The 18,450-nt window shown below is 37.9% G+C and overlaps 1 protein-coding gene across 5 annotated transcripts in view; it reads right to left on the reverse strand.

Annotated features, from left to right (window-relative positions):
* Window positions 1–184: 184 nt before the first annotated feature.
* Window positions 185–18,450, reverse strand: part of cyth1b (cytohesin 1b) — a 42,443-nt gene continuing 24,177 nt past the window's right edge. For all 5 annotated transcript variants that reach the window (XM_079476027.1, XM_079476025.1, XM_079476024.1 and 2 more), the window contains 12 exons: window positions 13,486–13,568; window positions 8,754–8,818; window positions 7,472–7,538; window positions 6,968–7,086; window positions 5,137–5,217; window positions 4,932–5,044; window positions 4,629–4,777; window positions 4,399–4,510; window positions 2,402–2,478; window positions 2,208–2,279; window positions 1,704–1,858; window positions 185–1,300 (listed from right to left, as the gene is read on the reverse strand). In XM_079476027.1, coding sequence (XP_079332153.1) covers window positions 1,222–1,300; window positions 1,704–1,858; window positions 2,208–2,279; window positions 2,402–2,478; window positions 4,399–4,510; window positions 4,629–4,777; window positions 4,932–5,044; window positions 5,137–5,217; window positions 6,968–7,086; window positions 7,472–7,538; window positions 8,754–8,818; window positions 13,486–13,568 — 1,172 coding nt within the window. In that variant the 3' untranslated portion in view covers window positions 185–1,221. The remainder of the gene's footprint in view (window positions 1,301–1,703; window positions 1,859–2,207; window positions 2,280–2,401; window positions 2,479–4,398; window positions 4,511–4,628; window positions 4,778–4,931; window positions 5,045–5,136; window positions 5,218–6,967; window positions 7,087–7,471; window positions 7,539–8,753; window positions 8,819–13,485; window positions 13,569–18,450) is intronic.

Here is an 18,450-nt window from a genome sequence, read left to right on the forward strand (position 1 = left end):
ATTAAAAAGTGACGCGTATGTCACATGTCATTTAAAACCGCTCGGATTCAGCAAACTCCCAAAAAATATACTGGGAAAATTCAACATCCCAGGCAATATTACATAAAATAAATTAAAACATTAAGGGATTAAATAAAAAAACTGAATTGATTTTGCCTGTCATAGAGAAGGAAATTTCACAACATTTGATATTTAGCAGCTCAATAATCTTAAGATATCAACTTTATTTAAAGAAAACGATTACACAGCAATGGAGAAATAAACTTAACAGAACAAAACCTTTTCTTTACTCCATACTTTTGCACAAAGTATATTTTTGACATTAAAAATAAAAACAAGCTATATGTTTAAATGTACAGCATTGATAGATTAGTAAGTGAGAGACTTCAATTATCAGTGCATTTAAGAAAAAAGTGTGTGTGTTTTATGGGAGGGGGCTTGCATATGGCTTGCATATACATTAATTTAAGAAATACATATAAGGGTGGCAAAATACAAAACCTAAGATAAATATACATTTAAATCAGTAGTTCGATTCTGTAACAGCGTTTACATCGTTTCATAAATATGAAGTTTACTATATAGGATATTTTTTATTACCTATGAGATCAGTGAAGAGCGGTACAGCACTACTCTTATATAACTGTTTAAGCCAAATAAACAGTACCAATATTAAACTATCATTTTCAATTCATGGATCAGAAAAAACCTCATAACAGCCGTGTGGGAGGTGGGACAAAGTTTGGCAAATTTAAAAAAATAAATGTACAAACATGACAGCAGATTAAAAAACAAACATCAACTCAGAAATGATGCTGTCAGACAGTCTCTAACAAACCAGGGTCTAAACCATCCCAGATATTTACAAAGCAGTGAAAAAATAGGTGCACATGTAGCATTTGTATACGTATCAAAGCACAAAGAGAAACAGTCGTGTCTGCAGCAAGCTTATAAAAGGTTAATGAGATGCAATATTCAGTCAGACCTGCTGATCTGAGATGATGTGCGCGAGTATTCTTTCCACGAGCAGTTCTTGAATGTATTAAACGTATAATTGTAACACAACTTTGCAGAATACCTGCTCTGATAAACTTCAAAACAAGGTCATTCCTGAGATAAACGGTCCGATCCAATGTTATGGCATTCGCGGTTTATTTGCCTTCTTCATGTCCATGTACAAAGATCCTGTTCCTGGCCTTGAATGTCCATGTATAAGAGGTCCTACTGTCTCTTCAAAGATGAGGCTTTCTTTTTCCGGGCAGCAAGCATTTCATAGAAAGGATCTCTGCTTATGGCAGCCCTGAAAAACAGAAAAAGTACACGTTTTAAGAGCTCTAAAAATACTTTAATACGTTTTGATCATTAGAAAATCAATATAGATGTTTATTACTGAATGTAATTATTGTATGTCTGATGATAAAACGATTAATCAGAAAATACAAATTCCTTCTTCAAACAATGTGAAATACACGATGCGTGATGCTATCATGTCAATATGGACCAAAATCTCTGAGGAATGTTTCCAGTACCTTGTTATATCTATGCCATGAAGGATTGAGGCAGGTGTACCTAATAAAGTGGCCAGTGACTCTATGTTCTATACATTCGTTGCAGAGTATTAGGTCATAAAATGTTGAGGTCACAAAATAACGTGAAAAGCTTCAGTTTGCATATAGAAAGTACATGGCTATGAAGGAACTTACTTGATGCTCTTCATCCACACCTCCTTCTCCTCTGTGGTCGGGGCTGAGATACGGTAGAACGTGTGATTTCCCTCCACAACCCGTCCGTCCGCTTCAGTCTTACACGCTTTTATGACCTGATCCTTGTTGTCAGGGATGAAGAGTTCAAAGCAATTCTGGGCAAAGAGAAAATGAAGAGGTTTAGACGGAGCAAAATCACTCCAAGTTCTGTAATGACGAAAAACTACTTTTAACTTCAAGCTTCATGGTTAAAGACATTTCTTTAAAAACTGCAGGAATGGTGATGCAACGGTCAACGTTGATCTGAACAGGAGTGCGCTATAAACTCCCAGAGAGGATTTTTGCATGCAAACTATCAGGTACAAGTTCCAGAAAAGCACCACCACTACAAATAACAAAACGAAATAAAAAGCAGTCATGTCAATCTCACCAATTCATCACAGGATCACTGGCCTTGTAAGGAATTCATGAGAACACAAGATGAAGAGGAGAGAAAGATCTTACCGGCTTCTTGGAGTCCTCCACTTCCCTAATACTGAGATTTTCCAGAGGAATGATCCCTCTTGGCTCTTTATCCTTTTAACAGAGCAAAATCACACACGTTACGGAGGTAAACACAAAATACGGCTTATATTTCACCATAGTGCCAGCGTGAAATCCATTCATCCGTTTAAAATCACCAAAACAGGTTAACGTACCGTGGTGTACTCAAAGTAATAGAGACAGTTGTCCGTCAAAATGAACCATCGCCTCTTCCACGTTTTCACACGTCCACCTGCGAATCGGACACAAGCATACTGATGCTGTCATTGTTTAGAAAGCGTATAGGTATTGGTAACTGTGATGAATTTGGAGAGCAGAGACACTTTTGCAAGATGAAGACTGAGGCAGAGCAGCAGACAGACACGTGTACGCTCACATTAGCAGATGGATGGCACAAAGTTCGTCTCACCGAAACACATCTCCATTAGCATACATGTTAAGAAACCCACTGAATCAGATGTTAGTGAGTACATTAGTAAGAGAATAAAGTGTGTGTAGCTCAGCTGGTAGAGAATGGCACTAGCAATGCCAATGTCAATCTTTTATTGCCTAGAAAACGAAATGCAAATGATCAAATGGAACCTCACAAACAATTTTGCTTACCTTAAGGTTTCCAGTCTGCCAGTTCTCATGCTTATTCGTTATATAAAGTTCTTCAAAATGTACATATCAATAAGCATTAAGCAAGCACATTAGCGTCAATAGCATGAAAAGACTGGAGAGCTGCGTTACTTCAACTGATCACAAGGGTGCAGCAGAGACCAAAGAAACATCCCAAGTTTAACGAACACGTTAGACTCCATGGCAACGAAGACAGTGGACCATAAGTGTCTCGCAAACATCACAAGCCCATTGTGAGAGCAGCACAACAACGCAGCAAATGTCAAACCAGTTAAAATGAGACAGACAATGAATCAGACTTAAAACCATATTTTCATTTTTATGAAATGAAATATCTGTTAAATGAAACAAAGAAAAGGTGCAAATGAAGAAAGCACAAAGCACCTGGAAGCACACAGCAGCTTAATGGACTAGCTAAAGAAAACCAGTGTACATACCTCCTGAAGAAACACAAACGTCAAACCAAACAAACAAATGTGGAAGAAAGAAAACAAAAGGAAATTAAATATCAAATCAAAGGCTGTGGTCAAATACTTCTGTGTCTGTGTTTAGTGCGTGAGGCTTGTCTAAAGCTTTAAAGATCTGTGATGTGAGCAGCATGTGGATACATAAGAAGGTTTGTGTCAGCCATTTTACATTAGCTTTGGGATATGGGACTATTGGGTTACACACTTCATGACTGCAGAGATAAATCGTAGTTGGCGAATAAGTCATACATGTGTCCTCTGGTGTGACAGCAAAATTAAACTGTTAATAGTAAATTATTTTAAACTATTGATATGTATCATATAAAATAGCATATGAGAGATTTATTTGTTTGTTTTATCTACATTTTGCTGTCACACCAACAGTTCAGCTCTATTGACAACATCTATGAAGTGCTTGTGACTCTTTACGTTTTTAAAATAAAAGTCTGTACAGTAGTGCTTACAATAAATTAGGGCTGTCAAACAATGAATCGCGTTTAATCACATTCAAAATAAAAGTTTGTGTTTACATAATGCATAATGCATCATTTGTATTAACAAAACATACACATACATGCATAGATTGAAGAAAAATATAAAAATGTAAAAACATTTATATATTTTAAATGATTGGCCAATATAAATAAATACATATAAATATTTTCTTAATATGTATGCATATATGTGTATGTATTTATAAAATACTGTACACAATATGTTATGTAAACACAAACTTTTGTTCTGGATGTGATAATCGCGATTTGCGTTTGACGGCCCTAAAATAAATATTTATTGGGCATGCAAAAATAAATGCAAAAGTTATGTCTGCAAATAATGGTAATAAAACATTTTCAATAATAGAAGAAAACCGATGACGTCAAACTATCCCTGAGCAAAGTAAGAATTTTCTTCAGTGTGCTCTTAAGTTTCTTTACAGTGGTTTATACTCATTAATAAAACCTTTAAATTCAACAGTCATTATAATAACATCAGAGTCACATTTAGGGCTCAATGGACCAGTCCTTTTTCCATATCCTCCAATCAGAAAATACTATCTCGCTCACCCAGTTTAAGCAGCCAACCCTCGCGGTCCGGGTTGAAGAACGTGTGCGTGAGGTCATTTCCGTCATCTTCAGGTATCTTGAAGGGCTCATTTTTAATGCTTTCAAACAGGTTCTGCGGGGTAATTGATATTTCATCATCTAATGCAACATAAGGCATGTTTTTTCATGCACGATTTAAGTGTCCCAGTGTATTTTGTAACGTCTGTTTTTGATCTGTATTATATACTGACCCTGAGCAGGTCTTCTGGCAGATCTCCCCCATCATTGATGCCCCTGTTCATGCCTATGAATCTCTCCGCTGATGGCTTGTCCTTCACGTTTGGGTTGTGCAGGCTTGTGTTCAACATGATGATGGCGAAGGAAAGTACGTAACACGTATCTGTCCAGAAATGAGAGAGATGAATCAACAGCAACAAATGTGCCAAAAAGTGCATGAATACCACTTACACCAACTCGATTATATTTTGGACTGTACCAAGGATCATAAAAGTTCACTGCTCTACAAGTTATTCAACGCTCCCACACATACATACCTGTGGACTGAAAGACGCCAGGATTGCATTGGCAGTAACGCTGGGCAAAGGCTTCCATCATACGATCGATCTTCTGAGCTTCGCCCGGTAACCGAAAACTCCAAAGAAACTGTCTGGATGGTGCATCAAGACAATAAAAGAGAATTAGATCTGGTGTTGTATCACATTAAATACTGATGAAATCTATGAAACAATATCTATTCACCTGAGGGCCTGCACCAGATTGAGGTCTGTAAATTCATGAAGCTCCACAAAGGCATGAAGAACCTGAATATTGAAGTCGTCCCTGGAATAAAGATAACATCAAATGAATGTGTGTCAGCTCAAAAATGTTGGTATAATGTGCATTAAAGTAAAGAAATAAGCCCAGAGAAGCATTGGGTTGTAGTGCATTTTATACCAGTTAAGGGTTTTGTGGAAGGACGCGTAGCGGATACACTTTGAATAAAAGCGACAGCTAAATGACCAAATGTAAAACTCCCTTAGCTATTATAAAATCCGCAGTTATAAATCTGGGTATTTTATAACAGCTCAACCAATAAGAATCGAAGGTCCAGACTTGACCGTTTTAGAATGTAAATTTAACCACTGCAAGATAATACAGCTACTCTTGTTCTGTGAATAAAATGTATAAAAGATTTCAATAAAATTTGTGCAGATTTTTTGGCTGCAGTAAATAGCAGAAACATTTTCAAAAACAAACCCATACAGTGCTTCAAATACACTATAGCAAGCAAGAGCACCAACATTACTGTACGCGTCACTGAATAACACGTCTACAGTCACCGAAAACTTGTACAGTTCACGGCGTGAACTGGGAATTACGGCTGTGATCCTCATCCCAGACGTCTCAGATGGCCATCAAATCTCATGGGGGGATTAGCACCGTGCTTACGGATCGTGTGTAACTGGCCTTTTCTTCAGTGAGGAAATGGGGCATGTCAATATCATCAATGATATGTGAATGCATTAGCCCACTTTGGGGGTCCGTCCATTAAGCTTCGCACTCCTACGCTGTTTCATCCAGTCTGGCTGTGCCGAAACAACGCTTCATAGTGTGTGTGTGAGTGTGTGTGTGCTTGAGTGCAGATGAGCTCAGGATTCCCTATTGATTTTCCCCAGGTGACACAGAGGATAATGCGCTTGCATTTATGTGGGTGTGCATTTGGAGTGTAGAGGTATTGACTGGTGTAAGGAATTACACATGAAAACATACAAGGTAGTCTTAAAATTTGGTTATTTGCAGAAAAACTGATATGAAATGTCAGATTGAAATGAAACAAAACACAGCATGCCCAAAATTCTTTTTAGCCAAAAATTGTATCTGTGAAACTCAAAATGATACTTTTTTTTAAAGAACTGTCATGCATGTTTCCATCCACAACAATACATTAAAATGTATGCATGGCTTCAAGACTTCAGAAAAATATAACCCACAAGTATTACTGACTTCTTTTATGTTGTTTTGTCCATTCTGGAGCTTAACAGATGCAGTCACTATGAAAACTGCTATATGGAAAAGAAGTGTATGAAGAAAGAAAATCACTTTTCATTTTCTACAGCAAAAAAGTAAACAGTTTAGAAAAACAAAGTATGCAAGTAAATCATGACACATCTTTTACTTTTGGGTGAACTACTCCTTTAATATGACTCAAATGGTGCAGGGAGGAAAATATATCCACCGTACTGTATACATATACCTTCCGTTCCTGCCTCGATAGGTCCCTGATGGCCTGGCACCGACATTGAATTTCAGTCCATCAATAAATGTGTAAGCCGACCCTTAATGCTAAACCCAGCGTTTTCATACGGACACAAGTCATCCACATACAGTAATGGCTTTCGGTGAACACAAGCTTATCATCGATGATGTCAACCTCCCTTGAGCTCGGATTCTAGATATAGCAAAATCCCAAATCTGTTTAACTTCCACTTCAACTACCATCTAATCTTACTGGTTATTGGTTAATAATAGATTCATAAGCGCTGGTTTTTGGACACATAAAATAAAAGCATCCCTATTCCTGTCATCTTACCTTTCACCCAGATAATCTCCGATGGCCGTCTTGTTGAGGCCCTCGCCCTTGTAAAGAAATTGGGCAATATCTTCACAAGTGTTCTTCAGCAATTCATTTTCGATCAGGAACCGAATCCCCTGCAAGAGAAAAGTAACGATTCAGCGAATAAAGAACTACGAACAGCGCTACCAGATCCTGCTTTCACAATTTTTCTGCCTATATTTTCATATGCATTTTGTTCAAGTGGAGTCCTTAAAAGCCGAGATTCTCCGCTCTACTCTTTTCCCGCTGTCTGAACTTTAACCCATATGTCTGGATCTGTGATTTTAAATTGCCGTGGTTGCGTGATGCTTAACAATACTTGAATGCTTGTGATAATGTGTGCCCCTACGTTAGATCAAAGGTGTAAAAATGCTAAATGAGAACCCATTTTCTGTAATAGGAGTCATTTCAATACATAACAGCTGAAAATAGCTCAGAGAGAAAATGTACTAAACCCCTACAAAATAAAGGCTTGCTTACCTTTTTGGGATCCATATTAAATTTCTTGCGGCCCATGGCCATCTGCTTACTCCGCTGCATATTTACTCTGTGAACAAAAATAGATGAGGGATTCATTTCATTTTCGTTTTTTCATTGGACAGCCGCTTCGAATAATCGCACATTGCACATTTGTTGGCAGTACGTTGAACTCATACGCAGAAGATCTTAAGCATTCTTGCAATCTCAAGATAAACTGAAGCAAGAAAAGGAGGCTGACATACGGTTTGCACAACTTCAATTCCTGTCAGAGCATCTGTGATGACATCATTACGTATGTCATCAGCTAAATGTACTAGATGACGGTGATGTGACATGTAATGTTAAAGGCCACAGCCGGTTAAGAGTGTACTTTCCAGAAAAGCTGTATGACATCACCCAATGTGGAGGGATAGACGGGGGAGGAACAGTGATGACAAAAGAAGTTCATAAAAGGGAAGTAATGACATAGATTCAAATGACCCTCAGAGCGGTCATCCTGTGAAGTGTTCTGCGGGCCAAGTGGAATGATGAAAAATGGATGAACCTCATAGGTTGGTTCGGTTTGATGTATATGCTGAAAGTAATTCTGTATGGTATGAGAATATGGGTCACTTCAGTCAGTATCAGACTGAATTAAGTGTTTAATTTATTCTTTTTTTTTATCACTTTATGTACGTAACTATTCAAGACGAGACCCGCCCCACATGGACGGTTCAAACATGCCCAAAAATCCTTCACACATCTCCGTCAATCTACCCAAATGACACCCCCTTTTACCAAAACAGCCGTACATAATTCACCAGTCTTCCCTCCCGCAGGGGGCACTGTCATTAATATTAAACAAGATGGGAAAGACTGAGTACTGTATGTGTGTGTAATTCCTCTGTGTCTGCTTAGAAGTAATGGAGAATATGCTTTTGTGTATCGTGTGCGTGAGCACAGCACCAAAACCAATACAACAGAAAGTTGAACATTATACTTTTAACATGAAACTGTATTCACTAATCTAACTAATAATCTAAAAATATTCACTAGATCAAATATTCACATCTAGATTTGTTGTTCAATGTGAAAGACGGGCTTGAAACAACAAGGGAGGCAGAACAGGTGGGAGCTCGTCTAAATAACTTTTTATCAATAATATCCAATAGTTTCTATCAGAGAAAATATAATAAGGTTCCAGAAGTTTGATGAAAGATTTTGAAGACACACTTGGAATAATATGCAGTGATAAATCATTCACGGTACAACCATAGCAATGCTTTTATAATAATTATCATACCTTTCTTGAGTGGAGCCAAGACTTTCGATCTCATTTGTGACCTTCGCTATCTCATCCTTGAGCCGCTGAAAAACATAAATAGGACGAAAACAAATGAGTTCGGAGCTGCCCTCTGCAGAGCACTTTTGAGACAGTGATCGAAAGCCCTGAATCTAATACAATTAACATCGTCATAAATATCTAATATGATTATCAAGAGTATGAAACATTCAATCACGGCCCAGCGTGGCACTTGCATCAAATATCAAGATGAAGGGGCATTTGGGAAGGGATCTGAAAGATGAGGAAGAAAAAAGACAGACAGATGGTGAGACAGTGAAAGCGAGTGAATGAGAGGGAGAGACGGGCATTATGTGTGTTGTGACGAAATAAAAATTCAATGTGATTTTAAAGGCACTTGTGGAGAAATCTCAGTACAGATGGCATTAAAAACAAATGTTTTTACAATGTCTAATATAGTTATTGTTATACTTTTACAGTGTGTGAGTGCGGTTTATTATGCATAAAGGACAATGCATAAACAAGTTTATTATAGTTTAATAAAATATTAAAACATTACTATTTATTAAAATCAAATAAAAAAACTTGAATGAAAATGAGAAATGATTGTTATATAAGTTTGGGCAGTATTCTATTAATTTAATTATAACAAAAAAAACCTGAAAACAAAACTATAATGACTGTGCATATATAATAAGGTTGTTTGTTCTATTTAGGTAAATCTTAAGTTATGACCTCTCTGTGAGGCTATACAGCCATATATACTGCAAGCATGTATAGTCATTGTGTGTCATAACAACACTGCCTCCAATCCATCTTCCTGAAGCAGCTCGGGCACAGATCAATACGACTCATATTACCAATCCACCAAGGATACACACGCACGGACACTAATACATACTTCTTATTATATCACCTGAAAAGGTCAAACAAGTTCCCTTTTAACACCTGACCTTCCTCCGCTATACATCAATGACCACACAGATTCACAATAGGATCGCACAATCGTCGTAACGGCTTGACCCGGACAAGTGCTCTCGGAGCTCCATAAAGCAGTGTGTTAAAAAAGATCAATGAGCTATAGTGAGGCTAATCCCAGAGGTCTGAGAATCTGGAGATGGAGAAACCCATGATATTTTAAAAAGTAGACCACACAAAGTACTTTGTATTGTCAGTCTTAAAAAAACAGAACATGTACAAGTTCTTGAAAGCTTTTCACAAGCATTTTGGCCCATCGTGGTGACATTAAACTGTGGCTTTCTGACTGACATGTAAAAACCAACCAAAGTGGGCAGGTCTTTGCATAAATGCCTACCAGACTCCTAGGTGATGGTCAAAGGTCTATCTTTCTGAAACCAGTACATGCAAATTGAAACGAAAAGGAAACAAGGGCACCATAAATAAAGAGAGAGAGAGGAAAAAAAGTCACAGTCTACTGTAGATCTCTTCGATATTTCAATAATTTCTCCTTAAACAATACGATTAAGTAGAGAGCTAACAGAAATCTCCAAGTGTTCTGCGTCTCAGATATGTTTTTTGTGTAAGTCATACAGGTCTGAAATGACATGAGGGCGAGTAAATTATGACAGGATTTTTCTTTTGGGTAAACCATGCCCTTTAAGTTGATACGTCAATGAAACACATATGAGAAGTCCATCATTCCATTAAATCACCTGGGCTATGAAATCTGATAGAAACCTTCTCCGCAGTCCACTCTGAGAGAAGACGGACGCAAGACAAACATCTGCTAGAACAAAGCGGTCATGATGATGACGTTCAAAATGAGCGTTGCTAGGGGATATCCGCCATATAAAGGTAACATGTAAACAAACACAAGTTGTCAGCCCACACCTTTCCGTTTGTTCTGTCCTTATGCAACGCATTATAACGTCCGTCTCCTGGCAACAGAAAAGGAATCAGGAGCGTCCAACAGGGCACTACGGAGGCTGTCAATCCCTCAAATAAAGCACTTTGTTTCCATTAGACAAACATCACATGACCAATCGCGCCATCAGTATTAAGAAAGGGACATGAATCCATGTGGATAATAAATAAATCCAATATCAACTGTAGGTTTTATGAAATAATTGGAATGACAGCGGGGATGGTGCCATCGATAACCAGAGAGGCCTTCAAGGCCGCTGCACGTAGGGGTAAACACGACTGACAGAGAAAACAGATCCAAACGCCCGGACGCTGCTGGTTCAGAGAGCGCAAACAAAAGCCATTTAGTTCAGACAGCCAAGCATCGATTTTCAAACCGAACAGTTTTTGTAGCAGAATTTAGAAGCACGATGGGAAGTGGCAGATGTTTACTTATACATGAGGACTAAAGTTCTGTCTAGTCTCTTTCACTTGGAGGAATGACATTAGCGCATAGTTGACCTGGTTCGGCTCAGACTGCGATTAGCATGTGCGGGTGTGAGGAAAAGTGGGGTGAGCATTGTGACTTAAAGGTTTTTTTTCTCTAGTCAAGTTTAAAAGTTCGGGAAACTAACTAAATGTGAATTTACATTTTTCATGTCAAATACAAGAATATGGCCAAAACTTTCCAATAAGGTAGTATCTGTACTTTTTTGTTAATGTTAGTTATTGTAAAAACAATCGTTCATGTTAGATCATTGTGCGTTAACTAATGTTAACAGGTACAACTTTTTAAAATGTATTAGCAAATACACAAATTAACATGAACCAACATATTAAGCGCTGTGGAAGTATCATTCATTGTTAGTTAATGTTAGCTTATGCATTACTAATGTTTAAAGTCCAATGTGTCATTCTTTGTAGGATCTACTGACAGAAATGCAATAAAATATACACAACTATGTCTTCAGAGATGTATCAAGAAGCGTTATTTTTTACAGAGAATGAGCTATTTCGATCAGTTTCAATTTCGCAACCTCACCCCAGATGTCGCTAAATTTCATAAACTGGACCTTTAACAAATACAAACTTGTTACAAAATTGTTCATATGTTTATAAAAATGGTTTGACATCTCAACTGTAAGTGGAAAAATGTTCTGACTGCTTTATGTGTAGGTCATTTAATAAGAGTTTCTCTTTCAAATGCAGACAACCAGTGCACACATACCTCACCCAGATCATAAGACCCATCAAGGATTCTGAAAACCGCCCAAAGGCAGCCTGTCCGGGTCAGAAGGAGGGTCTGTGGGTGGGATCTTGCTGCCCTTTATAAGCAGCATCAAATTGAGAGTGTTAGAGGGACAGACATGGTGGTCTTCCTAAGAAGCTAATCTGATCTCTCTGATCATGACCCCACCACCCATCACAACCTACATCCATGTGTAGCAGGGGCAAAGGTCCTATAATGCTTCAGTGTTATTTTTAACCCATGGTTGGGTCAAATATAATGCATTTTTGGGTTAGTTTTAACCTAACAGTTGCGTTTCTATCTTTTTTTGACCCAACCAACGGTTAAAACTAACCCAGCATATTTTAGAGTGCGGATGCTGATCACAGAAAAATAAAGATTTAAATATTAAAAAAGAATTAAACCTCCTGTAAAGTGAAATATGATAAAAGGAAGGGAATGCATTGACATAATTTTGAGATTATCCCAGTTTAAAATGATGTGCAGACTACAGGGAAATAAGATGAATACTCCTGGGGTATATCTGGCCTAGAAAGGCTGTTCTACATTAGGATGGCTGCCATGATCACATGGCCAGCTTAAAAATACTCGATCTGCGTTAGTATGCATCCTATTAGTGCTGTCAGTTACAGAATAAATGAATAATGGGTGACAAAAACATCTGCAGAATTCAGATTCAGACTGCTATTAATTTAGCCAGCAAAACATAACCAACTAAACCACATTGTGCACATTTAAACATTATGATGTCAATTGAAAACTGTTAAGAGCTATAAATAACCTCATGAACGCTTCACAAATGACACATTTTAATAACACAAATAAATGGCTTAATGGCTTTATGCCAGCAAAATGTGAACTTCATTTGATTCAAGTCATTGTAGGGATGTGGGGCACAGCGTTTGGCAAAAACGGGCTTTAATGGTTGACATTCCAATTGCGTAATATAATTAGCATAAGTAAATTAGCTTGACTCGTTTCAAAAGATTGCACATCCTTCATGGCCCAGCTGTTACGGTGTCCGTCTTGAGGTGGGTCACCCCGTCAATCCTGTACCCAATCAATTCTCTACACTAAGAGGCTGTTTACACAAGACCGTTTCCAACTGCTTTATGCGTTTCTGGTGTCCGTTTACATGGAAAATGCGTTTTGTGGACTGAAAACGCAAACTTCGGGTCTCAAAGGGTCACCTTTGGATAACGCTGTCATGTGTACGTGAAACTTTTAAAAAACGCAAAATAAATCTTCGAAAACGTGGCCTAAAACTATACAGCCCGGGTCGCACCACCACCAAACCCTTTCCAATCCCGTCCCCAAAAGATTCTGTTCATCACAGCTGCCGTGCATAGAGAAGCATAATATTGATTTGGTGATGTTAATTCGTTTAATAAGACATCTGGAAGACAAGTAAGAGCCAGTCTGCCAGATCCACCAAACACAAGCAAAGCATTGGGATAAAAATAATGACAACACAACACAAACAGCAGGGTTTTCACAGACTGGGTCACATATAGTTTTGTATAAACCATCACACTACACAAAAAAAATGACACAGAAGTGTAGTCTTATTGAATGTGGCTTTGTGTTAATTATTGTACAAATGCAAGATCAAAGTGTTACCTGTATGTCTTCCAGAAGCTCCTGTTTGCGTCTCCTGATGTTCTCCAGCTCTTGCTTCTCCTCCGGCGTCAGGTCGTCCGGGACTTTGTTTGGAAACAAACAAAAGCAAACAATGAATATATACAATGAATGTGAATGTAAACAAAAAATATGCAAACAGTCAAGTTGTAGTGTCTTGACCAAACACTTGTTTGGCAAAAACATTTGCAAGTGGATATATGTGGGAACAAATCCATTTTAAAAGAAACAACATCAGAACTAACTGAAGTTGAAAGCAAGGAATGGGGAGTGGAACAAACATTAGACAGGAATCAAAAGGTAGCGGAGACGATAAGACGATGTAAACTGCCAATAGTCAGAAAAACACAGAGTTGTTTATGCGGCCCTCTGATCGAGAGATTCAGAAGACGTTAAAGTTCCAAGAGTAAAGTTGTTTATTTCATCAAATGCTTCATTTTAGTTTGTCTCTCTCGGCCATTTCCAAGAATTTAAAGTGCCAGGCGATAGTTTGGGTGTCGTCATCCTATCACATGGTGGTGTCGACTAAATGTGCAACAAATATCTTCGGTTCAAGCAAACGACTCTTGAAAAAAGGTCTCAATTAGAAAATAATTTTATTTTACAAATTGTTATTTTCATGACATGTTTTTAAGGTTAAGGTCAAATATATTTCACATTAGAATCGTTCTGTTTCACAGAAGCACCCACCTCAACAGTTCTGAAGTGCCCTGTAAAAATCTGACGCAGGAGTTTGCCGATCACAAATTATTTATAAGGACCTTGCATCCATAAACCCAAAGACTCCAATTCAGCTTAAGTGTTGTTGTTCAAGAACGCTGAGGTCTGTTCAATACCGGGCCGAGTTCCAATAACCCCAGTATATTGCTTGCTTGGCTGGCAGTAAAAGAGTTTGCTTTTTCTGTGTGCACTGGATTATAAATATGGGTCTAGTATTATTATAAAGAAGATATAAAGAAAGCATATACCAACCTATTATGTGTTTTAGAAGATGTTGGTTTTGTGAGTCACAGGTTATGAGTAAAGCAATAAATGAATTGGTTAAATATATTTAGATGTATTAATCTTCACTAATAAATAAGGCACTTAAAGTCCATCCTGCCGTCTTTGTTAGTCATGTGATCAGTTTGCACTTCAGAGCAAAAACAAAGTTACACGGAGCCATACGATATGATGACCCTCACCTCTCAAGTGACCTCAAATTCTTTCCCTGTGACCGGCGTTACAGCCTGACCTTGCACACACCCCCCCCCCATGACCCCCCAACTAGTGACCTGTGATGATCTGAAAAACTAATTGAATGCTGGTTCCATTCATAGAGAAAGGTGAGGTCGCCACGGGCATCCCCTGCTGTAACCATAGCAACATATCACAAACCATCAAAGTGCGTGACATCAAGCCACCATTAGCTGATGAAAACATCACCCCTGTGATAAAAACGTGTCCATCCTCTAATCCACTTGCATGACCATTTATCTTTAGTAATGATTTTTGTTTAGTCACCATATGCAAGCTCATTGGTTGGCTGAAACTTAATTCATCATCACATCGAAAGCATAACCATGTTTCGAATAAAGTACTCGTCGCCATGGAAACGCACTGCATGTACTTCAAGAGAAATTCTTCAGCTGGGACGTTTGACGGACAGGCTGTGAGCAGAAATCCCATCCAAAAAGCCAACCCTTCCCCCATTTGACAGAAATCTTTTAGTCTCGCCTCATGTAACGCAGGAATATACACGTGTTCAGAGAGAACCTATCACACGAGAGCAAAAGGTCGATCAGGTGGGGAGGAGTGAGCATGGGATAAATGGATCTCTAATACGCAGGATAATTTCAAAGAGAGCGATATGAGATGTTACGGATCACAAATCTCACATGTAGACTGCAACAGAAGCATGCCGCAAATAACGGCAACTACGTAATAATTCACATTTAAATAAGAGCAATTTAATCTATAATGTGTTTGGTCATCCTTATAAAGAATATTAAATTACATTTATGTCAATATTTTTCTAATGCTTTTCATTTAAAGGGGCACCAGACAAATATTCAAGTTTAACAAATCAATTCTAGTGTGTATCAAGTAATCTGGTCAGTCATTCAGAAGGTCCACTTTTGACTCTAGAATCATGTGTCTCTTTTCACGTGCTAAATAGTATGAATAAACAAGACCATTTCTTGAATGACTTCTGGTATTTCGGCAGACAAACCAAACACGCAACTCGAGCACAGTCAACACTAAAGTTTATGACCAACCGGCAGCAATACTGCTTAAAGCAACACCGTCACAATGGTAAAATCTTAACACGCTTTGTTTTCTAGTTAAAGTCAGAAGTCACAGCCAGAGTTTTAACAGCAGGGACCAACCCTGAAGCAAATGAAAGGTTAAACAGTCATGAGGGTCTCAATCACTGTCCCGTTTGGCTGTTCCGGAGATTAAAGACCCATCCATGAATCAGGGACAAATTTATTTTATTTATTGACAATGTGAACCATACAGACTCAAAGTTTGTTGTTGGGGGCCACTTAATAAAATTATTAATACGGTTCATATGTACAAAAAAAATGATAACGAACTGGACAAATGTACCCCCAGAAACATGGCAGCAAAACTAAAACTCAGACTGTGTTAAAACATTCTTGCTTTTGATAAACAAGGTTGCCACAAAATCAAAGACGATTGCTCCTCAATGTGTCCATATTTAAAATAGAGGAAGGAGATCTTGTTCATTGTTACGGGTTTTTGGTTCTGGGTGGCGGTAGGGCGAGAGTTGGAGAGAATATGCTGCTTGGAATACATTGTAATTTAATTATAGATAAACGTGCTTTATAAGCTTCTAGCATTCTGTGCAAGAAAATGTATTTTATTAAATTGGATATCAGAAAGATCTCCATCAATAACACAATGGCAGAGTTTTCTTAAATATGCTTCTTTAGACTACTTGACTGGCAAACATTAGAAGGTTGGAACCATATCTGACATATATGGGACTAAGTAGAGCTTCTCTAGAAGGTTTGTTTAGGGAGATAAAACTTTGTTATACAGAGATTGTTGCATTAAAAATTGTCTATTGCTTTACGGATCTAATTTAGTGGTGAGCCACTTAAGACTTTTTTTTAACTTAACTGTAAAGTAGTAACTTTATTTGGTAAGTTGTTGTGTTTACAAGTTGTAAATCAATTAATAGATTATAAAAAAACATGGTTGCCATTCCAAATCGGTCTCGTGTGACAAATTATTGGCAGCCAAAAGTGTGAAACCAATGCTTTGAAATGAAATTCGGTCGGTCATTACTAAGATTGCTAGTTGTTTGGTTTGTGAACAGTAAATAATAAATGTATATAAAATTATTATTTATACGTATTTGTGTTTATGGAGGGCTGGGACGATATATGGTGTAATGTTTATGCACAGTTTCTCAATAAATAACGGTTAAATTCCGCCACATCCGAAAGCCAGAGGGCGCACTTACGCAGAAACTCAGAATATAGGACACAGAAGAAGAACGATTTACACACGTGGGGTGCGTCCCAGATCGCACACTTATGCACCATTCTACGCCATTTTGTAGTATAAATAGTGCAAGTAATAGTGCGTTCACAATGAAAATTCTTAAAAAAGGAATGCACTTTAAGTACCCACTTTAAGTGGACACTTCACGCCGCAGTTTCGCTTACATGCGAAAGGGAGGCGTGGCTACCAGAAAATGGAAATGGCCATATTCAATCGCTGTTCTTCAAACCTTTTCAGGTACTTTCCATGATAATAAAGTATATTTACAATGATGTTTGACAAGTGTTGCTTTTTCAAATGCATGTTTGAAACGATTCAATCTCGTAGTGATTTTAAATTGAGCAGTTCATCCTACTGGTGAAAGAGCCGTAGTTCACGGAAGAGCTGTGCCAGGTATATTAGTGTGAATCGCGATATATATCGTCACAGCCCTATGTTAATGTTAATATTAAGCAATGCATATTCTTTTCTGTTGCCACTTGACCAATGCAAACTCTCATTTGTTACAGCATCCATCACTTTAACAGACATTGTGGTCTGAAGGCCAGCGCTGACCGCGTAGAAGGACTGACTTCGAATATATCTAAACGCTCATTCATGCATACACACACAACAATACAAACTGTACAACCGTGAGGTCTGTTGCATCTGCCTGTGCAGACAGTTATTAGCCAAATGACCCTTCGTGTGTTTCCCTTCAATAACACATACAGCTTTTGCTAAAACTGCACTGCATTAACATCTCATTAACACATTCCCAATGAATCAGAGGACAAAATCTTCACTTCATATTCATGTGTAAAGAAGGAACAAGCTCAGTTTCTGGGTAATGATTTTGGACACCGAGATCAACGTTAGTAGAAAGTCTGTACACAGGGGAAACGAATTCACACCATAATTTGGTTTCACAACTATCTGAAAGTAAATTAAACACATCTTTGCGGTTCCGTACAACACAGCACAGCAGAGGTCAACTGTAGTTTATTGGCAGAAGCTCTTTATCCCAACTGTAATGACATCAATAAATTTTTTGTCAAATTCTTGTGAAAACTAAAATGTTGATGCTTAAGGATCCCATCAAATGATATCTCATCTATTTATGGCTTTTATACCCTGATTGGTGTGTTATGATGTACATGGCAATACAATTGAATAGCCATGATCCATGATAAGATCCATGATCCTGTCAGCATGTTGTTACTGGTATAGCAGTTTGTGTCTTTGCACATTTTTACCAATAGTGTTGTTTACATGGCAGGGACAAAAAAAACACTATTTGATTTTTCCAAACTAAGGGAGATCAAGAAACCAATATTATGACAAACTCTTATTTAATAATACTCTTATGTTTTGGGTGGGGGTATCTAAAATATTTATCGTCGATGTCCATCCAGTGACAAACATAAGGGTAACTAATAACGATGATAAAAT

The sequence above is a fragment of the Barbatula barbatula genome (genome assembly GCF_947034865.1).
Source record: "Barbatula barbatula genome assembly, chromosome: 16".
NCBI classification, from domain to species: domain Eukaryota; kingdom Metazoa; phylum Chordata; class Actinopteri; order Cypriniformes; family Nemacheilidae; genus Barbatula; species Barbatula barbatula.